This window comes from Drosophila sechellia, chromosome 3L, assembly GCF_004382195.2.
Source record: "Drosophila sechellia strain sech25 chromosome 3L, ASM438219v1, whole genome shotgun sequence".
In the NCBI taxonomy this organism is placed as follows: domain Eukaryota; kingdom Metazoa; phylum Arthropoda; class Insecta; order Diptera; family Drosophilidae; genus Drosophila; species Drosophila sechellia.
Window position 1 is genome coordinate 9,391,354 of NC_045951.1, and position 27,497 is coordinate 9,418,850.

The 27,497-nt window shown below is 43.3% G+C and overlaps 5 protein-coding genes across 14 annotated transcripts in view; 4 read left to right on the plus strand and 1 right to left on the minus strand.

Moving 5' to 3' along the window:
- Positions 1–8: 8 nt before the first annotated feature.
- LOC6605074 (protein furry) overlaps positions 9–27,497 on the minus strand; it is a 47,050-nt gene continuing 19,561 nt past the window's right edge. For 3 of the 10 annotated variants that reach the window (XM_032719724.1, XM_032719722.1, XM_032719725.1), the window contains 14 exons: positions 11,538–11,657; positions 11,341–11,474; positions 11,161–11,259; positions 10,956–11,090; positions 10,719–10,890; positions 10,541–10,646; positions 10,141–10,476; positions 4,448–6,026; positions 3,879–4,385; positions 2,895–3,521; positions 1,155–2,114; positions 846–1,091; positions 421–787; positions 177–358 (listed from right to left, as the gene is read on the minus strand). In XM_032719724.1, the coding sequence (XP_032575615.1) occupies positions 177–358; positions 421–787; positions 846–1,091; positions 1,155–2,114; positions 2,895–3,521; positions 3,879–4,385; positions 4,448–6,026; positions 10,141–10,476; positions 10,541–10,646; positions 10,719–10,890; positions 10,956–11,090; positions 11,161–11,259; positions 11,341–11,474; positions 11,538–11,657 (5,570 nt within the window). Of the gene's footprint in view, positions 362–420; positions 788–845; positions 1,092–1,154; positions 2,115–2,209; positions 2,258–2,611; positions 2,642–2,894; positions 3,522–3,878; positions 4,386–4,447; positions 6,027–10,140; positions 10,477–10,540; positions 10,647–10,718; positions 10,891–10,955; positions 11,091–11,160; positions 11,260–11,340; positions 11,475–11,537; positions 11,658–27,497 lie in introns of all 10 variants that reach the window. The other 7 variants (XM_032719723.1, XM_032719719.1, XM_032719726.1 and 4 more) reach the window with 6 other exon arrangements.
- LOC6605075 (serine protease 1) lies at positions 6,308–7,146 on the plus strand. Its single transcript, XM_002029880.2, has one exon. It carries the CDS (start codon positions 6,314–6,316, stop codon positions 7,091–7,093), a length of 780 nt encoding a protein of 259 aa, XP_002029916.1. The 5' UTR covers positions 6,308–6,313; the 3' UTR covers positions 7,094–7,146.
- Positions 7,404–8,257, plus strand: LOC6605076 (serine protease 1). The gene has a single exon (XM_002029881.2). The coding sequence runs from the start codon at positions 7,404–7,406 to the stop codon at positions 8,208–8,210; it is 807 nt and encodes a 268-aa protein (XP_002029917.1). The 3' UTR covers positions 8,211–8,257.
- Positions 9,177–10,060, plus strand: LOC6605077 (serine protease 1). The gene is given in 2 exon segments (XM_002029882.2): positions 9,177–9,606; positions 9,609–10,060. Coding segments are annotated over 2 exon segments (792 nt in total). The 3' UTR covers positions 9,971–10,060.
- Positions 12,255–27,478, plus strand: LOC6605079 (galanin-like G-protein coupled receptor npr-9). Its single transcript, XM_032719729.1, has 7 exons — positions 12,255–13,592; positions 18,444–18,586; positions 19,101–19,327; positions 19,757–19,878; positions 21,702–21,820; positions 21,930–22,000; positions 26,846–27,478. The coding sequence occupies exons 1-7, from the start codon at positions 12,942–12,944 to the stop codon at positions 26,941–26,943; spliced, it is 1,431 nt and encodes a 476-aa protein (XP_032575620.1). The 5' UTR covers positions 12,255–12,941; the 3' UTR covers positions 26,944–27,478.

Here is a 27,497-nt window from a genome sequence, read left to right on the forward strand (position 1 = left end):
GATAGGCGTATTGGGCTGTAATTGATAAATATATTGAATCGTACCTAACTTACATTTGTTCGTACACAATAATGATCGCTTACGTACACCGCAGTGTCTAATATGCAGCCTACGCACTAAAAGATTACATATAAAAGGGAGCTTACTTCTGCGATTAGCTTAGTTTACAGATTATTTTAAAGATTTGTCACAATGTCCTGTTCGCTGCGATGCGAATTGCCCGATGCGCTGCCTGCCGAGTAGCTCTTCATGCTGATCTCCATGTTAGTCAGAGCGCTGGATACATGATACAAGTTTTCCGACAGAATGGCATAGATCTCGAACAGCTCCGAGTCGGATTTGGATACTATAAAGGCTTCTGCTGAAAGAGTAAAAAGGTTTTAGTTACGGAGCACTTGTATCTTTGTCTTATTAGCATACCTGTGCGATCCTTCATAATACCATGCGCATAAGCATTTAGTATCACGGACATTTCATCCCATTTCTGCCGATTGTCCCCGCTGTTATAGCTAAATATGGTAACGTTTTGATAACCACTAGCGTTGAGCGTTGAAATCCGTCGATACTGTCGCACATGAGCAATGGCGCTGGGCCAGCGCTGCAGATCGATGTGCTCGGTAAGGGCAGCCTCGAATTCCTCTGGGGTCATAGGCAAGCCAGGCGAAGGCGTTGGCGTATGCTCGCCTTCCGTCGAAGTGGATGACTCCAAGCAATCCAGTTCGGCCTCGCTGATATAGCGCACCAAGGCATCGCGAACCAGGGCATAGAGATCGGATATGTCGTGCATCTGCAATTGGATTCGTTATTACAACTGGTTCTCAATCAAATTCAGTCTTTTCACTCACGTCTTCGTTCATACGGAAATGATTAACAACATTCGAGGATATCTTATGATTTGATTCGATGAGCAGCAACAGTTGGAACATCAGTTTGTAAAGCGAGCGGCCCAAGTCGAGGACCACCTCAGTGGAAGCTGGATCGAAGGGCATATAGACTATACTGGAGGTGCTTGGCAACTCCAGCCCAGAAGCAGCCACATCCGCCTCGTTGAAGAGCGACAGTTTGCAACTTGTCTTCACTGCATCCAAACACTAAGATCAAGACAATTTCGTTAAATAAATGTCATCCCATTCCATAAATGAGTATGGTTATACCTCCAAAACCTGATCTTTACGATCGAAGAAGGTTTCCAGATGCTCCTGCACCTCCAAAACATTGAAACGCAACGTCTCAAAGAGCTTGGGTGAGGTTGCCTGCAGATCGCTGCACCAAACCTGAGGAGGATCAGCACGAGAACTGAGCAAATCCGTGAAAAGAGAGATCCTGTTGCCCAGTTGTGAGCCAATGCCGGTAAAGAACTTCTTCGCCTCCTTGGAAATGTTGACCGTTTTGAAAGTAAGTTCCTTGATCAGTCTGTATAGCTGCTGCAGTAGTTCCGAGGTGTGGGCCGATGGCTGATTGACCAACAAAGCCTGCACCTGGCGACGCCAGTTCTCCTCCGCCTCATCATGAATGGCGGCGGAGAATCGAATGATGCCCGGTAGATGTGGCGAGGCATTACAGGGTGTTAGGTCACCTAAATCCCCAGCACTGGATCCACTGGTATCGCTTCGCGACACCGAGTTGCGTCGCCTGCGCTCTCGAAGACTTAATGATGTGGGGGGCACAGCACTGTACCCGGACTTCAGGAACGACTGACGATGATCCTCGTCCAAAGGCGACTCCGATTCAGCCTCTTCGTCGGATGAATCGTCCGCAATCTGTCGTTTCCTCTTACTCAAAATGGGAGTCTTATCACTGAAGCTGTCCTCAAAGGCGGATGAGTGACCTCCTTTAATGGAGCCACCAATGCCACTGCCGCAATTCAAGCGATCCTCATCGCCCTCGAAGAGCTGATGACGACGAACTCCCCAGTTGAAGTTGTCCGTGGATTCGCCGGCAATACTGTCCTCGTACTCCAAGAAATCAAAGTCCTTGAAGACGGTGAAATCGGGCTGACCATCGTCGCGCCTCGAACCGCTGCTCAGGTCACCCTGAGGACCGGAAGTTTCTTCCGTAGACGATGCGGCCGAAGACTGGCGCTCCATCAGATCCGAGGATTGGCTGAAGATCACCTATATGTACAGTTTAAGCGATTAGTTAAGTTCACAAAAGATAACGATTAACATTTAGATGAATAGTATAGAAGAGTAATTGAGATAAAGCTTACGCTTTGTCTGGTCGCAATCGATCCGGTTAGTAGTGACGTGCTCAACGACTAAATGTGTTTAGATAAAGAGTATATAAACGAAAAGTACAGTTTGAAACAAAACATGCCACATGCGAACGGAACAACGGAATAGAAAAGCAAAATTACGGTATTTTTGTGTGACTCGATTGTGTGGAATGGAACACAGGACAAAACAAAAAACGATGATCAATAATCTTGGTAATTTTCATATCAAAAAGAACTTGATATGAACATAGAAAACATATTGCTTGCTTAATATTTCAATAGAACTAAAAATATCAAATTCAAAATGATAAAAAATTTTATGTATAACTACCACATGCGAGAACTAAAATCACACAAAGCAAAACTAGACGCGGCACATAGAAACGTGTCCTTTACCTTTGAGCAAATTGAGTTTATGAAATCATCCTAGATATTTTTCGATTTTGGTATCAGATTGATTGGTTAATGATGATAATGCGTGTTAGTTTGTTTTTGGTTTGGTATTGGATTTGGTATTGGTATTTGGTATTGTTTACATGAAAGAAAAAGAGTTAGAGGTAATAATTGCACAATTGATAATTGCAAAAATGCATGAGAAGAGGGGAGCTCTAGGGGAGCCTAAGGCATGCACCTGGCTATGTACAAGCGGTCGGCTGTTTGGATCCTGGGCAACACTTACCGATGGCGACTTGGGCAGGCCAACGCGCTGACCGCAGGTGGTCAGCAGATTGACCAGACACTCACGCACTCGACACTGAGACATCCAGGGTCGCTTCCATCCGCTCAGTGGCACCGTATCCGCCGGCGACAGGCTGGCACTCCGTCGCGGCGAGTTGGGTGTTCCGACCACGCTGCTGCCAGCTCCGATGGCATGCTGCTGCTGTTGGTGTTGGGCAGCTGCTGCGGCTGCCAGTGCCGCCACATTGGTGTTGGCACGCTGCTGTTGCATCTGGACATTGGTTTGCTGCTGGGCAGCACTGGGCGCCACCGTCACAGTGGTGGCATTTGTCAGAGTGGAGTTCAGCGAGGAGCTGCCCGTGGTGGAGACGGCTCCACCGGCCACCGGCTCCTCCGTCTTCAACAGGATGCGCCGACCGATTAGTGGTGTTTGCGAAACGTCGAACGTAAACTCCATAGTGCGACCGGCCAGTTCCTTTTTACAGAACATATCCGAGTCCGGATATGCGCCATAGAAAGAGAACGATAAGCCGGCGCTGCTGCCGTCGCTGGGTGGCACTACCTGCAGGGACGAGCTCCGGGTCACGATCAGCTTCAGGATTTTCAGCGAGTCCTTCCAGTAAGCCGTCTAAAAGTATTAAAAGAATTCAGTATTTTTGATTTTGCTAAATATTGTAATAAATAATGTTGGTTGATCAAACCATGCTTTCTTTTTAAAAATTATTTCAGTGCCCACCAACAATAATCTAAATTAGAAGCTCGCTCGGTTATTTAGATTAGATGTTGGCCCATAAAGACAAAATAATTACAATAAACAAAATGCACTTATCATTTGGCAGATTTATGACATAATAATACTATGAACTGGTTTAAAGTTTCAACGAGATAGCTTTACTTTTAATGAAGGGTTTATGTTTCAGATTGATTTTTTGTTTGCACTGACGAGGAAAATCCCCAGATACACATATACATATATTCTACTTACATCCAGATATTTTCCAATCGCCCTCAGCAAGTCGGCATTTATACTCTGAGCCTGCGGCGCCGACAAATCCACGTAGTGCAGCATGCAGTGGATAACATTCAATACGGGCACCTGCACTTGCTGCGGCCCCTTTTCCAGGACCTCGATGAGAAACGCCACCATGTGGAGGCCCATGTGCGCATAGGTGTCATGAAGGTACTTGACCACACACTTGGTCCACTGAAACGACTCCTTGCAGAAGGTCTTTCGGCTGTAGAGTGTCATAACAGTGCCCAGGTTCTCCAGCTTTGCGCCCAACTCCGTTGAAACCTGAGCAATGTTTTCTGCACTGCGGATGCAAATTTCATTGGCATCCTCGTAGTGCAGCAACATGTAGGGCAGCAGGGCGATTACATTCATTGGGAAGGCGCAGCTTTGGGTGGGATCACAAACGGGAAGGGTCAGCAACGGTGCGAATTGGGACAGCAGGGTAATAGTGGGTTCATACGTGGCACTGTGTGTGCAGCCCTAAAAAATGGATGAAAACATTAATAAATATTAGTAATTATTGAGGGAACTCAGAAACATACCTTCAAAAGGAGGGCATGAACACCCGGATAGGCAGTCCACTTCAACTGTTGCTGCAACTTCTCCACCTTATCCCGTGCATCTGGCCGATCTAATGGAAGTCGGTGCAATACCCTGGTCAGCAGACGGAGTGCCAGCATGAACTCATGTTCGTAGTCCGATTCCAGCAGAGAAACAGAGAGCCAAAACAGTTGCGCCAGAATGGTCATCTTATCATCCTGCGTGGCCGTATCACCCAGCATCTTCAGACTCTGGGCGCTCCGGGAACGGGAAAGCGCTGATCCAGCTCCTCCGCCGCCAACGCCGAACTTGCAGACGACGCTGCGCTCTAGATCGATTCCAGAAGATCGATTCCTTAGCTCCACCTGCTTGTCACAGGGTGAATTGTTTGCCTTTCGTCCGCAATAGGACACCGAGTAACTGGTGCTCCTTCCATGACTGGGAATCGAGTAGTTCGATGATTGTGGCGTCATTCCCGATGGCGATTTCTTGCCGGGCAGAATTGAGTTCGGTCCTCCATCCTTGTTGTTCAGATTCGGTGTGCTCTTGAATATATCCTTCATCACATCCAGGGGTCGGAAGTCCGAATCCAAGCTATCCACTGCAGCCTCTAGAGTTAGAAGCAACTCCGTTACATATCCCTGCATATCCTCACCCTGCTCCGCCACGGTTTCCACCAGTCTGGAGAGAATATCCGATAGCATTCTCGAATTGATGGGCACATTCAAAGCCCGGAAGATCTGCAGACATCGACCGGCATAATGACGCGATGAGCAGGATAAACCCAACTGGAGGGCAGTCTGCGCCCAGCGCTCGGCGATGCGAGCTTGGGGATAACTGTCTGCAAACACCTTGACCATGTGCTTGAGGAAGCAGCTCAATTGCTCTGCAGATTTTACTGCCCACACCTTGGCCGTAATATCCTCATAGTTCCACAGTGGCTGACACGTGTCCTGGGCAAGGAACTTCAGCAGGCTCTTGATCACATGGGCAATGGGCATACTGGGACCCGGTTGTGGAGGAGCATGCTCATAAGGATGGATCAGCGGCACCTCCGAATTCTCCGAGTTATTCGGATTTATTTGCATGGCAGCTGGAGTAGCAGTCAAGCCAGGAGGCGTCGTAGTCTGACCATTTTGCGAACCCGTCGGCTGCTGACTCTGCGGCGTTTGTGATAAATTCTGCTGATGCGCCGCTATGATCGTGGAGCTGGAGTGATTGTGCTGCAGGGCATAGGCTGCCGCCTGGGGACTCACGTGCAGCAGATAGCTATCGAATTGCTGATGGAGCTCCGTAAAGTTATTGTCGATCACGGGCAGCGCTGGCACCGTGAGTCCCAGGTCCAGTTTACTCGTTTCGCTGTTCAACAGGATGCGGGCCACCGTCAGGTGATCATTGTGCTCCGCCAGCACGATCAGCAGATTGACGCACAGCTGTTTGCAGTGCTCCCGCACAATGATGCGAGTGTGGTCCAGTCCCAGGAAAAGGATGTGCAGCATCAGAGGCAAGTGAAGGGTCCAGTCGATGCCCGGAATGCCGTCCACTACAATGTCGGTGAGCAGCATAACGGCCACATTGCATCTGCAAGTGAAACCAGCATTAAAACTGATGTATATACTATGGCCACATTATATGTCGGAATTAGAAACTCCGCAGCGTTAATTGAATTTAGGCAATATGGGTTTGAAAATAAAAATGTATTGCCATTGACAAAGTATATCTGAGCTAATACCCACACTCATCAAGTGTCGAAAGCACAAATAACACACGATGGACTGGAGACTAATTACCCCCAGCCGTAAATAACACGTGCAACCATTTCTTCTATAAAAAGCAGAAGCCATTGCCATATAGATTTAATTTTAAGCATGACAAAAAAGCTGGTATTGTTTCTATTGTTTGTTGCCACCGCCTGTGCCCACAGGAATCGCAGTCGAACGGCTCATCATGGTGGGGGTCTCCAGGACATCATCGTAAATGGCTATCCGGCCTACGAAGGCAAGGCACCGTATTCTGTGGGCCTGCGTATGAACAATGGAGCCGTGGGCGGAGGTTCCGTAATTGGAAACAATTGGGTCCTGACCGCTGCCCATTGCCTGACCACCGATTCCGTGACCATACACTACGGCTCGAATCGTGCCTGGAACGGTCAGCTCCAGCATACGGTGAACAAGAATAACTTCTTTCGCCATCCAGGATATCCCAATACCGCTGGTCACGACATCGGACTCATTCGCACACCGTACGTCAGCTTCACCAATCTGATAAACAAAGTTTCGCTACCCAAGTTCAGCCAAAAAGGTGAGCGTTTCGAGAACTGGTGGTGCGTGGCCTGCGGCTGGGGAGGAATGTCCAATGGAGGATTGGCCGACTGGCTGCAGTGCATGGACGTGCAAGTCATTAGCAACGGAGAATGCGCCAGGTCATACGGATCGGTGGCCAGCACTGATATGTGCACCCGGGCCACCGATGGCAAGTCCGTGTGCGGCGGCGACTCCGGCGGAGCACTGGTCACCCACGACAATCCCATTCAAGTGGGCGTTATCACCTTTGCATCCATCGGCTGCAAGTCTGGACCATCGGGCTACACCCGTGTCTCCGATCACTTGGACTGGATTCGAGAGAAGTCGGGAATTGCCTATTACTAACGAGGAGAATCGACCGATGATGAACCTATGTAAATATATATCCACATTGAGCAGAAAATGGGGTTTACTTTACTATATTCAAACTTTAGATTGAATTAAATTTAGTTAAGTTTAGTTAATGATTTATTAATGGTTATCGAGTAGAAAAGTTCTTGAGTTGATTAAAATTAAACTTGTATTGCGTTTGCGGCTATGAGTATCCGTGATACGGTTAACACAAAGACAATGAACAAATCCGTCATCGATAAGGCTACCAAGTCGTATATAAAAACGCGGTGGTCTGTGCTGACTTCTAAGTTTCATCCGAGCCATGAAGCTGTTCCTACTTACACTCTCCGTGGCCCTAGCCGTGGTCGCCGCCTCCCCAGGCTTCAACCGCACCAGTCTTCTGCCCCAGGTGACCATTTCCGAGGGTCCCGAGGGTCGCATCGTCAACGGTTACCCAGCGACCGAGGGCAAGGCTCCCTACATTGTAGGACTGCTGATCCGCACCGATGGCAGCAACAGTGCCGCGGTTGGAGCTGGAACCATCATCGCCAGCGACTGGATCCTGACCGCCGCTCACTGTCTGACCACCGACTACGTGGAGATCCACTACGGATCCAACTGGGGCTGGAACGGAGCCTTCAGGCAATCCGTCCGCCGTGCCAACTTCATCAGCCATCCAAACTGGCCCGCTGAGGGCGGTCGTGACATCGGTCTGATCCGCACTCCCTCCGTGGGCTTCACCAACTTGATCAACAAGGTCGCCCTGCCAAGCTTCAGCGAGGAGGGCAACCGCTTCGTGGACACCTGGTGCGTGGCCTGCGGATGGGGCGGCATGGACAATGGCAACCTGGCCGACTGGCTGCAGTGCATGGACGTCCAGATCATCAGCAACAGCGAGTGCGAGCAGTCCTACGGCACCGTGGCCAGCACGGACATGTGCACGCGCCGCACCAATGGCAAATCCTCTTGCGGAGGCGACTCCGGTGGTCCCCTTGTCACCCATGACAACGCCCGTCTCGTGGGAGTGATTACCTTTGGCTCGGTGGACTGCCACAGCGGCCCCTCCGGCTACACCCGCGTCACCGACTACCTGGGATGGATCCGTGACCACACCGGCATCTCCTACTAAACTCTTAATAAATCCTTTATATTTCAATAAAATCTTTATATAAAATACAACTGTACTTCACTCTTTAAAATGTGACAATGAAGCATATATTAGTTTTAAGTTCAGTATCAACTGAGGTCTATATTATTTATAGAAGCTATTGTGTACATTGTGTACATGGTGGTCCGATGCCCCGACCAAGGATACCATTTGCACAATCAAGTTGCCCCAAGCCAGGTGCTCCTGACAAATTTATCCGTATACGGTGCCCCGTACACCAGTTGTAAAAGAGTATTTTAATATGTTTATTTTTAGCATCCCAATATTTGTTGTCAACAAAAGACTTCTTTCACACGCCTTAAAGTACTATTCAAGGGGCCCTTATAATGAAGTACCTTTCTAATAAAATAAATTAAGTAAAATATAAGTAGTTGGCAATAAGAAGTGTGATTATTGGAGCCAAGTAAGATAACCATATGGAGTCTAAGATAACAAAGCTAACAAAACCCCCATTTTTTTTAAATCTGTCGAATTTACTATCAAAATAAGGGAAATATACGGCTTGTTTTGTTATTTTTTGTCTGCGTTCCTGGCTAGCGAATGTCTACTATATTAGTTACGTGTCACGACAATTGAGTTCTTTCACGGCCTAATTTATAGATCAGCTCATACTCTTATCTATACCTGCTTCATAAGAGGTAGAATAGATTTACGAGGCACTTTGGCTCCCAGTATATTTTGCATTTCCTACTTGTACCGATAGCTGTGATGTGAAGTGGTCCAATCCCCCCCGAGATGCTAATTCCATAACAAATGATTAGAAACGGACACTACGAACTCAAGTGCAAGGCATGAATGGATCCTCTAAGTATGGGTGGGATACGATTTCATTGTTGATTGATAATAGGAAGCCTTATCAATAAATATTGTCTAAAAATCGTATAAAAGCAGGTTGCCTCGACCAGAAGAATAAGTTTCATCGCAGCCATGAAACTGTTCCTGCTAACTCTCTCCGCGGCTTTGGCCCTGGTGGCCGCCTTCCCGACCGGTCTCAACCGCACCAGCCTCCTGTCCCAGGGACCCAAGGGTCGCATTGTCAATGGCTACCCAGCTCCCGAGGGCAAGGCTCCCTACATTGTGGGCCTGTTCATCCGTACCGATGGAAGCAACAGTGGTGCCGTTGGTGCTGGTACCATCATTGCCAACGACTGGATCCTAACTGCCGCCCATTGCTTGACCGGAGACTACGTGGAGATCCACTACGGATCCAACTGGGGCTGGAACGGTGCCTTCAGACAGACCGTCCGCCGTGACAACTTCATCAGCCACCCCGACTGGCCTTCCCAGGGCGGCCGAGACATTGGTCTGATCCGCACTCCCCATGTCGACTTCAATGGACTGATCAACAAGATCCCTCTGTAAGCATGAACGAGCAGAACGACCGCTACCAGGACACCTGGTGCGTCGCTTGCGGATGGGGTGGTATGGACAACGGAAACCTGGCTGACTGGCTGCAGTGCGTCGATGTGCAGAACATCAGCAACAGCGAGTGCGAGCAGGCCTACGGCTCGGTTGCCGGTACCGACATGTGCACCCGTCACGCCGACGGAAAGTCCGTGTGCGGAGGTGACTCCGGTGGCCCCCTGGTTACACACGACAATGCTCGTCTCGTCGGTGTGATCACCTTTGCCTCCGTCAGCTGCCACAACGGACCCTCTGGCTACACCCGCGTCTCGGACTACCTGGGATGGATCCGCGACCACACTGGCATCTCCTACTAAATGGCTTTGGAACAGTAATGACAATGTTGAGGTTTCTTCAGCAAAGCCTTTGCTTTTCTAAATAAATTCATTCGAAAACTGCAAACCAAACTTCTTGACTATCAATTGAAAAGGTTTTAGTATTTGTGCAAAAGTATTTAAATTAAAAAAAAAAAAACAGAATAACTTACCGGTGGAATCCACTTATCGGCAAACTAACATCGGGTAGAAATTCAGTTAGTGGAGCAAAGTATCCTCCATATTCTGGCATTGGGAGTGGATGTGGATGGCCGTTTGGCGCAGCATCCGATGTACCGCGCAGCTCTACATTTTCCTCCTGCCGCAACTCCGGATCGTTGATCAGAATATCCTCTGGGCGAGGAAGTATGGAAGGACCCGATGCGGCGCGAATCTTATCGGCGCCTCGAGGTGGACGATTGCCACTTGATCCGGAAGTAACTGCAGCGGCGGCAGCAGCTGCGGCTGCTTGTGTGTAGGCTCTAATACCGCTGTCGGATTTGCAGGTTCTGCGGGAATTGAATATTTATATATTAATTCCATATAAAATGAAAAATAATCAAATGAACTTACCCTATTTTTATGGGATCCTCTCCGCTGTGCCGCTTGGTGTGAATTGTGCCCTTTTCGACAGCCAGGTCCTGAATCCTGGAGTCATTAATGCCACCTGCAGCTTGGCCTGCCACAAAATGATCAATTTAAATTCAAAATTTAAGTTTTAGGTTCTCGAGAGGCCAATTATAGGACCTACCATCGGCACTGTGACTGGATGCCTTTCGCATGCTGGTCAATCGGTAGAAAGGTGGCGTCTCCGTGCGCTCAATCAGACAGTTGAGCGTCTCCACCGTCTGCAGCTCGGCCATGAGCTCATCCAGCAACCGATCCGGACAGCTCCGCACTAGATAAAGTGCCACTCGCTTGGCCTGATTAAAGGAGTTTTCAAAAACATTAGATATACTTTTGGTTGCAGTTGAAGTACGGCACTTACATAGGGCAGCAGTTCAGTGGGTGCCATGCCACTCATGATTACCAAGTAGCGCAGGATAACCTTCAGATTGTTCGGCCAGAACTGGCAAAGTGTGCCCCACAGCTCCTCGATGTCGCGTGGATGGGCGTCGGAGAACTGCAGTGGAAACAATTAAAGATTAAAGTCCATCCGCTGTGCCGTGGATATGAGCAGTGTATCACCATACCTTGGCTGTGATGTAGAAGAGATTGTTCAGAATCATTTCCGTTGCCTCCGTTGAACCGGTGCCCTCGCGTCGTCCTCGCGTCCCTGAATCCGGAAAATACTGCCAAAGGATATAAAGAAGCAAAGGTTTGAATCCGTCTCCGGTTTTCAAAAAGGGAAAACCATTTCATGCTTCGCTTACCATAATGTAGGAAAGGGGCGTGGCGGGCGGCACACTTGTGGCCACCAGCTCCATGTTTTGCAGCCAGGGAAGGAGACACTGTAGCAGCAGGGCACGCACATCCTCCCGTGCGCTTTGGAATCGATGGGTGATTTCTGTATCCCAATATATATCCCAATATAAATTGATAAATTTAGACACAGTGATGAAATACTCACCAGAAAATATGGACATGGTAAGTTCCGGTCGTAGCTGCGCCAGTTGTTTCGACAGAAAGCGCTGGGATCGACAGTAAGCGCTGCTCAGCAAGACGTCCAAGGTGCCCACCTTATCATCCTCTGAAAATGGGAAAGAAAACGACGAGTTAATTCAGCAGTAAACCTCGTAAAATTTTGCGTAATTTTAAAGCCCAACCAGGATGCAATGCCCCAGGCTGCGTGGCCATTTCGGAGCTCCTGACTGCAGCACAGCCAAAAGGCAACTAGGTGGGAATAAGTATAACCTCCGGTAATGGCGTTGGCCATTTTCCAATGCCACTGAAAAGAGCTTTTCCGGCAACTGGAAAAGACGCGACATCGGCGGCTTGTTATTGTTTTCATTACCGCCCAGTGACAATGTGACCACAAGAATTGCGCGTCACAATGGCTGTTTAGCGGCCCATTGTCTACCACCTAGTGGCGCCGTTCTCCTCCTGCGAATCCTGCTGGGCTAATCCTTGGACGGCACAAACTACCACTTGTTGCCGCTTCTGCTACTGCTGCTGTTCCTGCCAACCCTGACCTTGTCACCTGTTAATTTTATGAATGAATCCGCGCCGGCGCAGTGGCCGGGTTAAAAAGCTTTCACTTGGCGCCTTCCAAGAGTCAATTGAAAGCAGTTTAAAAGGCTGCCACGTTCATTGTCTCGGCTTAGTTGCGCGCTCATTGTCCTGCTGGTGAGACGAACCGGCAAGGAATCAACAGCCCAATCAATTGGCCGCCAAGTTCAACAGAGCGTTTGAAAACCGGCGGAATAAGCAAAAAACTATTTCTTAATCAATTAAAGGCAGCGAATTCCGAATATAAACACACGCATTCGATTCCGAGAATTATCAATTAATTGAAAAAATATCGAAGAATCTATATGGCTTGCGCAAAAAAAATTCAATTCAAAAATAAAACTAGACTGCAAATAAATTGTGCTTTGTGAAAACAAGAACCCTCAGAAGTTTTTTGAGGAAAACAAGAACTTTTTGTGTGTGGCAAAAGTTTTTTTTTTATGATTTTACCTGGCGTTTCTTCTTTGTTTGCAATCGGGAGTTTCAACCAGTTTGCCGAAAGAAAAGTTTGGCACAAAGTTTGAAAGTTAAAAATTCTTAATTAAGATTAAGTTAAGCGGAAACAGCAATTCGTGTGAAAGTGCCAAGTGAAATAGTTTGATTGGCCAATCAAAAAAGAATCTTTCAATTGCAATGGACAAACATATGTCAGAGGAAATGCAAATAGTTTTTGCCTTTGACCTTCTTCAATTAAAAGCAAAATAAATAGGGCAGTGCAGTAATGAAAGTGTCCAAGTGGAATACAAACTGTTCTGGAAATATCTGAAAATAAAATCAACTTCAAAGGACTATTGCAACTTTAAATATGGATATGGAGTATATGACCAGCAGTAGTGGCAACATAACTTCCACTACAGAAGCAGATTTTAGTCCAACTTTGGGCGAATCCAATGTCACGGAGTACAATACAACGGAGATGTACGCGAATGATTCAGCTGGCGAGGATGAGGAGATGCTAAGGATAGCCTTCTTTATTGGGCACTTTGTGCACCAGTACTATATACCAGTGGTTTGCTGCACGGGCAGCATTGGCAATATCCTCTCCGTGTTTGTCTTCTTTAGGACCAAGTTGAGAAAGTTATCCTCCAGCTTTTACCTGGCCGCTCTGGCTGTCAGCGACACCTGCTTCCTGGCCGGACTCTTCGCCCAGTGGCTGAACTTCCTCGATGTGGATATCTATAATCGAAACTACTTCTGCCAGTTCTTCACGTTCTTCAGCTACCTGGCCAGCTTCTGTTCCGTCTGGTTTGTGGTGGCCTTCACCGTGGAGCGCTTCATTGCCGTCATCTATCCACTGAAGCGCCAGACCATGTGCACCGTGCGCCGTGCCAAGATCGTTCTGTTTTGTCTGACCCTCGTGGGATGTCTGCACTGTCTGCCCTATATAGTGATTGCCAAGCCGGTGTTTGTGCCCAAACTAAACACGACCATTTGCGATCTCAACTCGGAATACAAAGTGAGTGTGCTCAGAAATTTGAAATTAGTCTGTTGTTATGCGTAATTTATACTGTACGTTGTGCATACCCATTTACCCACAAAATGTGAAATTTATCTCAATTTGCTGATTTTGTAAACAAATATTTTCGGTTATTAACATAGACCCCCTTAGGTGTATAAAAAACATGTATATTCTTTAAAAAGCTTTCAGCAATATATGAATGCAGTCCATACAAATGGAAATTTGTTTACTAAGCAATAGTTTAAAGTGGAAGCAAGTAATAAAATATGCGACTGCCACAAGGCACTAACCACTTAAATGGTGTAAACATACACATAGCTCCACATTGTATTTGTATTTGAAAAGTTATTTAAACGATTCGGGCAATTTCTGAATCAAAGCGAAAACTTTTCAGGTTGTAGCAATTTCATGCTGTCATGCATCGAAATTCAGACTTCATCTAACGCATTCTTACAGTTTCCTGAATATTTCATATGGGTTGCCACTAGTAACCAGCGACACAACGGAAATTTATCTACCATTTCCCGCACCAATATTTGGCTTTTGGCTTTTCCAAAGGTAACCCACACGTGGGAATCCTGGTATTTGTATTTTTTTTTGTCTGCCATTAGTCTACACATGTATTGGAGTTCAAATGTGAGTGGCGTTGGAGGTTTCGCTTTGCCAAATGGCCAGCTACATTGTTGTCAAATATTCAACAAAAAAGAACTTTAAAGCATTCGAGTTGGGTGAGTGCAAGTTTTCCGGGAAAATAATAACTAGAAGTTTAAGGGACAAGGGATAATCTGAAGAATCTGTCAAAGGCATTTACAGATGTTTTCCGGGCAAACTTCGACTTGAGAGCTCCGGAGCTCTTTCGAATCCTTCGTCACTTTTCCTCGACTTGGTATTGACACTCTGTCAATTAGGCGCAATAAATACCGCCAAGATATGCCGATCATGCGCCGGTCCGCAAGACGAAGTGCCCACTAATTTGGCCAAAGCTAGAGCAATTAATCAATTAATTGGGTCCCGAAAGACGAATAGCCAACCGCTGTGTGGGTTAACCGGGCAAATTAGGCATTCATTGGCGAAATAGAAAAGGCCCCACAAATTGGCTAACAAACGGGTTAAAAGAACGGTCCTAAAAAAAGAATAACAGCGAAAAGCCAAAAATGTCAAAACGTTTCAGCCAGATATGAATTGCGGAAAAGTCGAAGATACAAATTCTCTTATAGAGAAAATAAATCAGACTGGAATGAAAGCCATTTGTATCTTATTGTACATTCCATTTTGCATTCTAGAAAATCAAAAAACTTTCCATTTATAAGTCCTGCGGATTAACGCTGATCGAATTTCAGCCTATTTGCGAAATCCATAACGTCAACTGCGTTGCAAAATTTAAGGGAAAATTTTCACTTTCGTTCAAAATGTTGGGTAAACAAGGATGACTAAAAAACAAAAGGGCATTTCACCGACCCGTAAGCCAAGACAAATATTTCTTCTGGGCCCGCAGCACAAACAGGACGAATAAAATATATAGGAGAACCGCCTGGCACGTGAACGAAACGACGACCCACTGGGTGTGTCCACTGCGTCCAAAGGATGACAATTCCAATTCTCAAGGCCCAATAAATCTCAAATTTCATTCGCTTTGCCACCTGTTTACCTTTGCCTTGGCGGCACTCGCTTTTGAGGCCTGAAATTCAATGCAAATTTTTCACTATGCGTAGGCAAACGCAGTGCAATGCAAAAAGAAGGCCAGGATCTCCAGGATACAAAGTGAAACTCAGCCAGGCATTCGACCATCCAGTCAGCCAGCCAGCCATTCAGCCAGCCAGGCGGCCTATTAGCCAAATTGGCCCCAATGAAGCGTTAAGTGTCGCGCCTACGTTTATTCCCCGATTCGATTGCTAGTTTGATGGATGAGTTGAGCGGGCGTAGCTCTCTCTAAACTCAAATGGCAATATGCGCTTTGAATCAGCACAGGTTGCACTGAGAAAAACACCTACTTAAAACAAATAGATAATCTTGAAAAAAACATACTGTAAAGGCTTACAGAAACATAAAGCTGCTATTCTCATCAACCTTTTTGATTAAATCATTTAAACAATCAGTAGTTTTTCAACATATTGCATTACCTATACATTACCTACATATATTGATAAAAATATCTCTGAGTGTATTCATGAATTGTCAGCAATTTCGTTTGACAACAATTCCGTTTGAGCGATGGAACCCACGACTCTAAAGCCAGTCAATAGATGGCACAAGTCTAGCGGGCAGGAAAATATGCACGAATTCCATGAGCAACCATGTGCTGGCTGGAAGCACCCAATGATTCGCATGTGAGTGGGGGGCAGTATGAATGGGTGGCCACATGGAAGCTGCAACGTGCGGTGAACAATATTGCCAAACGGGAACACAGGGGGCCACATAAATTTTGAAACAGACATCGGTTCTAAGCTGTAAATAGACGGTTTGCACTTGCCAGTAGGTATATTGAAGGAAACAAATCATTCTGTAATAGCCTTTCGGCCGAGGAAGAGGCGAGCAGCAGAGAGAGATTCCTCCCTGGAATCTCCGACCAGATGCTCCTCGGGAAGCTCCGCAAGTCGATGAATAGCCGAATAACAAAAGAAGCGTTGCCTAATTTTCAGCGTTCGCGGAAAATGGCAATCCCAATTAAAGTTAGCAAATTGAAAATGTCCACATTACTACTAAAATGGTATTTGATTTAAGCCTTTTGATAATAAAAATCGATGCCATACCCGGCAGACATCAATAAGGATGTGTGCCTTTGATGTGTGATGCGACTAGGCTAGCAGATGTGATGCCAAATGGAAATCAACTAAGCTCATGAAAATCTCGATGTGGCAAAATAAAGGCCACAGGAAGTGACCAAAGATAGAGCACAAATAAAATATTCATGGAATTGAATAGGAAGTGGCCACTGGGTTGCCCAGGGGCATGGGTAACATTTAACTCCGGATATAGCTTAGACCAATTTGCATTCGAACTGCAAGATATTCATATATTTAACATTTTCTTAGAAACGAGTTTGAATCAGATTTGCACTGCTTTGCAAACTTTTCTTTTCAAAATCCGTATAATATTCCATTTTCCCCAATCCATTTCAATACATATGTATCGAAATTGCAAAATTCTGTACTATTAAAAGGATAACAATAAAGAAAGAATTACATTTTCTTCAAGATTAATTATACTCCCACAACAAAATTTCGTGTATTAGGAACCTCAAAGGGCAGACATCCTCATCATCGTTGGTTGATTGAAAATTTACGAGCTATTACACTTTGATCCACTTGACACACACCGGCGCCCAAAAAACAAGAAAAAAAAAACTAACTGGGATGCCCTTCCCAAAAAAGCAAATAGAAAAGTAAATAGATTGAATGGTTTGGTCAAGCAGGTCAGCTTTTACGATTATGACAGCCATTGGGGGATTTTCCAGAGTGTTTTCCAAGGTGTTTACTGCCCAAAAGGCCCTGAATCAAATGGCCAGTCGACAAATAAAATGAACGATAAATAGATGATGGTTTTAACTCGCACAAAATATAAAAAAAAAAACGAATTAAATTTACAGAACAATTAAAGAAGGGATACATTGAACATTTCGGGTTTAAAACCAATGAAGAAAAAGAAGGAAAATGTAATCAAAACACTACATACCCTGTAAGCAAAAGATGTGCGCCGTTGGCGAAATATATTTAAATTTTATATTGCGAACATTTTTGTGAATCTGTTCTGTGTATTAAAGATCAAAAAGTTTTATACTCGCTTTAGGAATTAAATTAGTTGATGAGCCATTTCGATTTTGTCAGTAGGTGATTAGCATAATTGCAATGGTTTCTGCAGTACATATTGATGAGGAGCCGCTTGGAATTAGGACAAAGCCCACTGATGATGCTGCCATCCATCTAGAATGGGAACTCCACCAGTTCTTTAAAGTATTTGAACTTGAATAGCTCGACTAGCAGCTGCTTTGATTAGGGAAATACGGGTGAACAGTTGGATAGTCCTTAATGGATGGTAATGCGCTTATGGACTTCCATTTCTGGTTAATTGTGATTGAAACAAATGGAATTGCTTGGGCCAAAAATTAGCCAAGCCAAATGGCCAGCCACATCTGTGTTTGGGGGAAATTAATTCGAGCGTCCTGGAACATTTCAGATTGAACATTTCGGACATGAAAATATGCAGGCGGCCAGGAATTTGCCTGCTTCGTAAGCTTTCACCCCCGGGGAAAGTGAAAAGTGAAAAATAAATGCACAAGACGATGTGAAAATAGTTGACCCCTTTCAAACGAGAGAGCCCGGGAAAAGCGGAGATTAAAAACGGGGCAAAAGGTCAAACTCTTCTTGTTGTTTGGAGCTGAAACTTATCGGCTCAACTTGAAATAATTCTGTTAGGTTTCTCCGCCAGCGAACTATGCAAATTGAAACAGGATATTTTCGAGGAAATGTGGTTTTAACTTGCACTCGCGATTTTGCTTAAATCCAATGGGTATTTCGATTTGCAAAAAAAAAACACCAACTAACTTTCCACATGCTCTGTGACACACGCAAATACGATTTCTATTTCTAAATTGAATTTATTTCAGCCGATGCAAAAGAACTATGTTGGCGCTTAGAAAAAATCCCGACCAAAACTTTAATTTGGTCGCAATACGATTAAAGCTAGTGGGTGTGGCAAGGTCAAATTACGTACCCGTGGCGTATACTCGATTTAGTGTACGGTTTGCGTATACGCCACGTTGGCTAAGCCACAAAAACCAATCAAATTGCAACCACATCGAGCGACGATGATAATAATAATAATTAAAAAAAATACCCCTCTCATTCGCAGGAACAACTGGCCCTCTTCAACTACTGGGACTCCATAGTCGTCTACGCGGTGCCCTTCACCACCATCGCCGTTCTGAACACCTGTACGGGTTGCACGGTGTGGAAGTTCGCCACCGTTCGCCGAACGCTGACCATGCACAAGATGTGAGTAGTGACCACTGGATAATCGCCTCTCGACTCATTGACCATTGACATAAGTTGCCATTGGGGGGATTTTATGACAAGTCCGTGGGAAAAAAAGGGAAACAAAATAGCGTTTCTTCAATTGCTTCTGCAATTGCATTAAAAGTGCTACATATGTATGTGTCTATATTACATTGCGGCAGAAAGGATTCATTTAATTTAATTTAAAATTTTAACAAGCTGCAAAAAGTTAATTCAATTCGTATATATTGGTTTGATAAAATTTTTAGGTAGACATGATTATTTATAGGGAATTAAAGAAATATTCAAACACAAATCAAAGTTCGAAGTTACGATTCCCAATATTAAAACTCTAATTCGTAAAACTGACAGATTCATGAAGTTACCTAAGGATTGTCATAGTTATTATATACTTTACTTCTTTGAAAACCCGAACAATGTAGAAAGTAACTTTATGCTCTTTCCGTCTGTCAGAATTTCCTAATGCAATTTTGTTTGGCTGTTTGTTATTCAGGAAGCCCCAAACGAACAGCATGCCAACGAACTCATCGGGCGGCGCCTCATCTGCAGTGGCATCGTACCGCCTTTCGGCATCGCTGAAGCGCCAGAAGTCGACGGGAACGCATCCAAGTGGACAGCATAATGTGGCCAACAGGCAGCCGGATGATCAGGAGCAGCAACAGCAGTCGCAGCATCAAATAAACAATTGCCAACACCATTGTGAGATTACACAGAAACCAGGTAAGAGTCCTCGGATGGTTCGGAAAATGTCAGAGGCTTCGGTGCACCTGACATTCACTAAGGAACTCCCGTCGTCCTGCTGACATTTGCCGGCAACTTGGCTCCGGCTAAAGAGCTAAAACTTTTACTTAAGCCATTTAAGTTGGCTCGGCAAATTGTGAATTTGTTTGAAGCCATTTTGCAGGCACTGCCGGGTCTGACATTAAAAATGACAAAACAAAAGACATTGAAAGCTGCTGGTGGAAAAATGTATGCGAAACTTTCTGACAGCTGCACTCTTAGTCAAGTTTATGCGACACTGACAAATTGTCAAACAATTTGCCAACTATTACATATAATTTCCAACTAATTATAAAGTCTACGGGAGTGTGAAGCTTGTCTCAGATTAACAGATTAACTCTTTTCGCTTGTTATTTTTCTTTTTCATAGCCCGTCGCAAGGTGCAAAACTCATCGCAGCTCAAGGTAACCAAAATGCTGCTAATTGTCTCGACGGTTTTTGTTTTCCTCAATTTACCGAGCTGCCTGCTGCGCATCGAGGCCTATTGGGAGGTAAGTGATGCAAACATAGTGCCAGCTCTTCTCGGCCCATCGCAATCAGTCTGCTTGAATATCTCCGCCATCATTATATCGGGCCACAAAGATAGCACACATGCATTGTTTTGCCGGCACAATGATGGAACACTACTTTGGGTTGACCCAGATAATTGTATTAGCAGCCGTTGGCCAGATACTGATTGTGGTGTGGGATGAGTAAACTAGGCAAATGTACACCGAAAACAATGGTTCCACTTATATTCAAAATATAAGTAGTTGCATAGTGACGAAACGCACCATAGGGTGGGCAAAGGGTAGATTAGCATATCTATGTTAACGAAAGATTAGAATCAGCCATTAAATAATTCACAAGAAAGAAATATATGTTTTAGTATCACTATCTAATCACTAGCATTTTAAGTTAGAGGTTTTTTTCGTCACTTGGTTTTTTTACCAATGTTATCCAATTAGGTGGTACTTTCTCTCAGTGCAGGTATGCTTATTGCCCGGCCAAAACAATGCGCAGCAAGTAGTATTATAAGTTGGACGTCAGCTGTCTGCTGCTAATTATCTGGCCACAAATGCGAGAGATGGCGGTGAAGCTCGGATCAATTTCCGACCCCTGCTCATATCTGAGACGGCCAGAACAACAGTCGAATTGTTGTCATGACAACTATAAACTATTTTACTTAGTTGTAGTTTAGTATGAGTATGGCGGGGGTGGGGGCAACTGCTTCAACCCACTGAGGTCCTTTGCCATTTCGCCCACTTAGCTCAACTGTAGTGTTAAATCCAAGAATTGCTTACATCAAAAGGCAAAACATTTTAATGTCCTCGCCAGGTGAGCACAGACCGGTTGGCATGGTGAAAGGCTCATACATAGGTGTTAATTATGCTTTAATTAGTTTGTGCACTTCGGAGGCAAATCATAAAAATAAAATCAGTTTCGTGTCAAAATAGGCGATAATTACTATATGATATCATTTCCACAAAGGAAAACTGCACAAATGCCAACACAATTCAATTGAAATTACCATTTCAATTAAGCTGACTTCTGAAAATGAGATGAACTTCGTAAATGAAGTATTTAAGCTCTTCCGAACTGCATAAATGTTAATTAAATTCAAATCAATACACAAGAACTTTAAGGGTGTTGCTCTTTAATATTGTGTGTTTGTCAGCAGTAAATTACTCTTTCGTTGCTGAAATTATGCTCTATTTGGCTCTAAAAAAATATATCAAAGCATTCTGCAAAACGCTGTCATTCCAAATTACGCCAAATTGAATACATGTCGTCAACTGTCGCAGCTTTGACACATTTTATTTGTATGCAAAACAAATCGTCGGAGCTGAGAGTATGCCCCTCAAAAAAAAAATATCAATGCCATTTAAATAACTTATACGAAAATCTCAGACTTTTGTAAGAGGCATTAAGGAATCATAATGGACACATAGATAGTATTCCATAGTATTGATTTTTTTCTCCCCAATTCACATATCAATTTTTAAAACGCCGCAAAATCAAATATTGATTGAGACATGAAATTATTTGAGCGGAAACGGAGGGACGACAGACATTATTATTTGGACATTTCCTTCGATTTCAATGGGGTCAACAACGACGAGCACGTGCTCATTACACATAATAAATGAGATAAATTGCTAATTCCTGAAATTATTTAGCCATTAGTGAGTTATGCAAAATTTTGCAGCAGTATTGCCTATCCGAATTAGATAAAGTCAGGAGTTACCAGGACAACGTATAAGTTAATAACTGGCAGACGACATATTCATATTGATGCTATTACCATTTTCGTTATTCTTCCATCATTTTGCAGACGGAGTCGGCCCGAAACGAGAATTCCACAATTGCTTTGCAATATATTTTTCACGCTTTCTTCATCACCAATTTTGGCATCAATTTCGTGCTTTACTGCGTCAGTGGACAGAATTTCCGGTAAGTAATGCGCAAATTACCCCAAATGACGCATGTTTATGGAGACGGCTTTTATCAGCATTTAAATACATAACATTTTCTTCTTTTGCATTTTCATCGAATTTTACAGCAAAGCCGTATTGAGTATTTTCCGAAGGGTTTCATCCGCTCAACGGGAGGCGGGAAACACCCAAGTGACAGGTGAGTGGGTGAATTTGGGATAAGGGCACATCACATATTGCATTCAAATGAGAAAATCTCATATATGACAAATGGGATTTTATGTGCTTAAACATTTGATTTGATGTGCAAGGCACACTTAATATTCAGGGACATTCCTCCTCGCAAGGTTCCTTATTAAATCTCTAACTGAGATTCGTTCATTTTTGGAAGATCATGTTCTACTCATATTCAAATGATTTCAGACATACGAGTTTAGTGGGATTTGTGTCAAATTACGTCATACTTAACTGCGATTACATTTCGTATGAGTACAATTGGTTTACCCACAAGCTTTCTTCATGCATAAGCAATAGGATTAAGTATCAATTGCATACGATTCTCGCAGCAAGAGATATTAAATTTAAAAGAAAGCATTTAAAACAATAATTTTGATGGCACAAAGACGCTTGCCCGAGAAAATTGCACAGAAAATGCCCCGCAGTCAGAAGAAGTTTAGGATTACAAGTTTGCAACTTAAATGGTTCCTTCCTGCATGAAATAATATAACAAACTTTACTTCAGTGCATACTTAAGGCTGGTTAAATCGTGTACAAAACGCCAAACAAGTCTGTGGTTTTCCACAGCTGCGCTTGACATCTGCACTTGGGGAAAAATGTTCGGAAACGTGTTGCACTCAATGCTTTAAAGCAATTTAAGTTGCTCCTAATTTGGTGGAATGAAGTTAGATATAGATATAGATATAGGTTTTTTTAGAGACGAGTTTGCTGATTAGAAGAGTCTGTGACAACGAACTTACCCAGTGGCAGAATAAACATTTTTTACACTTTTTCTGCTGGCTTGACAAAAGCCCAGATAAACTCAGCTCAGCCAGGCACAAAACGGCTGGATGTGTCTGTAGCAGAGATTTGTATGGATTTAAGCGGCTAAAACACTTTCTTCTTGGGAATTAAATTTTCCCTCTACCCGAAAGACCGGCACACTAATTGTTGTTTTGTTGCTGTCGTACCTTCTCCAGAGACGTGGAAAACTTATCCTATAAACGCACCAGCAGTGGGGGAAAAACCAAATCCGCAGCTAATGCCATGCCTTCTGTTAATGAAGAGCGGTGAGCAATGTCAACGGGGGAAAACCAAAGAAAAAGAGGGTCAAGAAATGAAGGATGTAAGCGGTAATCGGGAGTGAAAAAGGATTATAGGGTATATACTACTTTCAGCATAACTAACTCAGATAGAACAGCATCACTTCTGGGTCAATTCCCCATCATTTAGAGAAGAGATGCAGAACTTAAGGTTATGAATGCAAATAGCATTTTAATTGCTCACTTTTTGCGAATGCAATTTGGCAGACATGCAACTGGGGCAAGTGATTTTCCATTCCGCTCGAGGAAAGTTTCTCATGCATTCAATGAAAACTTTAACGTATGCCTCCTGGTCAGCAAACTGAAAGCCATTTTGCCACAAATTTATGTAAAAATATAGTTAGGCCTTGACTTGCACCTTGACCACAGACTTTAACCAAATTAACTTTGTTTGAAAATAATTCATGCATTTTATTTAAAAGTGGGTATTGATTCGAAAAAACTTTGCCAACAATGTAGTTCGGCCTAATATAAATTGAATATAAATTTAAATTCAGTTTTATATGACTTGTTTTGAGTTTTCCACCGGGTCAGCAAATATTCACCCCCCATTTCGATTCAACCATCATTCATTCACCAGTCGTAAAATTTAGTTTTACGATTTTGCAGCTCACCTTTGGGGTCATTCATTTTTAATATCTTACTAAAGCCGAGTTCATTTTTGAAGAGCTATTTTTCTTCAGCTCTCTGGGGTGGTGTATGCGAAAAGTCATAAAAATGTCAAGGTGCATATTTATTTTAAAGTATGGTTTTCCACTTTTTCACTTGTTAATTAAAAGTGTTGGCCAATTCGTTAAAAGCGGGAAATATAGTAACCGGAAAACGCAAGTCAGTTTCACAAACTGTGCCATCCAGTCAACGCGGCGATGAGAAAAAAAGGGCCTTGGTTGGAGTGAAATTCATATGTAAATGAAAATGAAAACTGGGGAAAAGTGAAAGGCAGCAGCAGAGCTACAGCAAGGATTCTTTGGCGGAAGCTGCGAGCTAAAAAGGATCAAACAGGATAAGAAAGTGTGTTCCATGCAAATGTTTACACCATGCAAATACTCGAGGTGTCCTTGTTTTGTTTGCGTGTCCAGTGGGTAAAAGGGGAAGGATTTTCACATTTGCAACAATTGAATTTACATTTAACAATGTCGCAATGAGCGAGATGTACCAAAATGATTACTATTTACTGTTTGTACTCTGCAACTTTCTATATTTCCTGGGTTTCTTAATGTGTAAAAGTTTGTATCTTCAAGATGCCAGTTTGATTAACAAATGATAAAACATTTAGCAAAACAGTAAAATCGAATACTGAAGTATCTCAATGCACTCTGATGGATCGACTTAACGTTTTCGAAATGCTCTCGTTGAAATCGAAATCCGGTCAAAAAAATCCGAAAATCAAACATCGGAAATTGATGAGAAAAGCGTGGCGTTCGCACATTAAATTACCACCCATCTATTCGCGCCTAATCATGGCCTGCGGCAAGTGGTATAGTTAAGTTTCGCAAATATATTTTCCTTTTCGCGCGGCATTACTCATACGCAACGTGGTACGTGCGCTGAATGCAATGGCAATTGCCGCTCCTCTCGGGACCCGCCCCGCTCCCTCATTTAGGCGTTGCTTATTGGCCATAAATTACCAACCTATCCAGTCACGCATCCTCCTCAGGATGCCTCGCGGTGGAAGCCAATCCCTATGCCCTCCAGTCCTTTCCTTGGCGAGTCAATCAGTGCTTTTCTCTGGAGAAGACAGTGCCACTCGCTAGTCAAGCATAGAAAAGAGGCAACTAGACATGCTCCACCTTCGTTGACTTAAGGTGGTTTAGATTGCAAGTCTTAAAGGTGTTGGACACAATTTCATTTTAAGTTCCTAAGAAAAAGTTCCTAATATCCTGCGAATTATTTAACTATATCTTCAGCTGGAAAAACTGTCGACAGTAGTTGACACTTGACATATCGCTTTAGCAAATATTGTGTAAGAAGACTCATGTATTTATCGCAGATAAAGGTGATTTAGATTGCACGTCTTAATAGTGTTGAGCACACTTCTATTTTAAGTACTTAAGAAAACGTTATTAATATTCTGAGAATTATTTAACTAGATCTTCAGCTGGAAAAATTGTCGAACGCTTGACATATATCGCTCTAGCAAATATTGTGTTAGACGACTCATTTATAATGATTTATCGCAGATGAAGCATGAGTTTGGCCAGGAAATAACAGTTGTGGGTTGAATAGTAAGTGGATAGGCGAACGCAGCCTTGAACTCCTCGACTCGTAAGCATACTTACTTACAAATTTCACCGAACCAGAGACTATTCATTGACAAAACAACACGACAATTCACTTAGGATTTCAATGGCTTCCGTTTGATAAAAATGGTGGAAAGACTTGTGCGATGACGAGATGCGTATGATCTTCTGTGTGTGACTGTATAATTTATTTAATAACTTAAAAGAAGCGGTATATAAAAGAAAAAACAGTAGTCACACAAAAGCCGACGGCTTCAAGGACAGTCGAAGCACGTCATCATTAATCTTGCCAGGCCGCAAGTAACCACACATGGCAATCAACAAAAATTTTGAGGCAAAACGCCATGGAGGGATGGAATTTTACTCAAGGAAGCTCAAGTGGCAGAAGATTGCTATTTATACATCTTGTTTGTTGACTTTCCCGGAGAGACATTTTAAATAATTAAAGGGACACAAAGTGTGTCGAATGTCAGGCGGATGAATGAAAGTTTAATTTTGTGGTGAATTCAAATGAGCCACGAATATACAATTGCTGCCAAAGGATATGCCATAATTACCCAAAAGCTAAGATCATAAAGCACCAAATGCAAACAAGACAGACACAAACATGATTTCCATTGAAAAGTGTTCTCCGTTTATTGGCACTTTTTGCGGGCGTTGTTTGCTTTCGAACAGGAATGATTGATTAGCTCAGATTGCCATGAAACACAATATGTTGAGAACAAAAACGGACGAAAACAAGTGAATTTGAATATGCTGCAACACAGCTAACAAAACGCTTATGAATACTTTTGATTCGTTGTGCTTTCAGTGGGTTTTAAATCCGATTTGTTCAGTGTTCGACTGCTCACATTTGCTTCCACTGGTATACCAATAAATTCTGTCCCAAATAAGCCAAAAAGCCCGGTTAAACAGCCATTGAAAACCCCAAAGTACCAAATTTATAGTCTACTTTTGTGCGCCCTGCTGGGATTTTGATACGAACGAAATCAACGTAAATCCAAAAGTGCAGGTGAATGACAGTTTGGAAAAAGGACGCACAAATGTCACCAAAAATACATGAGCAAATAAGGATTTAGTCTAACAATTAATGCCCTAATGATTTATCTGGCTTTAATAATGTTTATTTTTGACTTTCAATGTTTATTTACGGCACATAATCCATTAATGGACTTTTTCTGCTGAATTGAAGGCAAATAGAGCTTTTATATTTTATTTTACTTAAAGTGACCTAAATAAATGTAATTATAAGGGATAATGAACGAACATTTTATTGATACTAATTGCACTCTTAACCTTTTTAGTGTGGTGTTAGTTTCGCAAAAGAATCCCGGTTAATTATGGTTAATTATAACCATTAAAATTGCATTTAGAAATTAACGTAATGAATCGCCGATATGGCAGTACGCAATCAAAAGAGACTTAATTAAATGTTTTTTTATTTTTACCATATAATTAACCAAACTGTTTTGCTTTTCCTTTCAGTTTCTGAATACTGTCGCAATACTGGCACATCCACACGACGTCGGATGATGACGCAACATTGTTGGAACGAAATGCACGAGTTGCATCCACTCAAGTGAATGGCTGAACTTACGGGAAAATTAACTTAGAGGCGCTGCAAAGGCCAATGAATGAAGTGAAATTGAGAAATACGCCGCGGGATGAGCCGGAATTTTGTTTTTAATTAGATTTCAGCAAACATAATATGAAATAAGAGCACAAAGAACGTAAAAATTACTTTACGAAATGGAATGGAGCGCAGGCGAAACCTTTATTTTGTGATGTTTGTCAAGGCCAAGCGGAATCAAACAAAAATCAAAGAAATCAAAATTAAGAACGTAGCCGCCGACTTCGATTGATTTAAGTGTTTAGCTAACCATATAGTAATAGAATAATTAACTTTTGTTTTGCTTTCCAATGTATACGCATATTTAAGAAGCTATTATAACGAACCCCAAAATCGAATTCAAATCCGCACGCAAAACGTAATTGAAACCTAACCACAGAAACACAATTTGAACCCAATAGATTAGATTAATAAAAACGTATACCTGTCTAACCAACCAAACGCGAAAATGTATTCATGTAATAAATGTTAATTTCGTTAAATGAAAATTCGGCAGTGGCTTCTGAT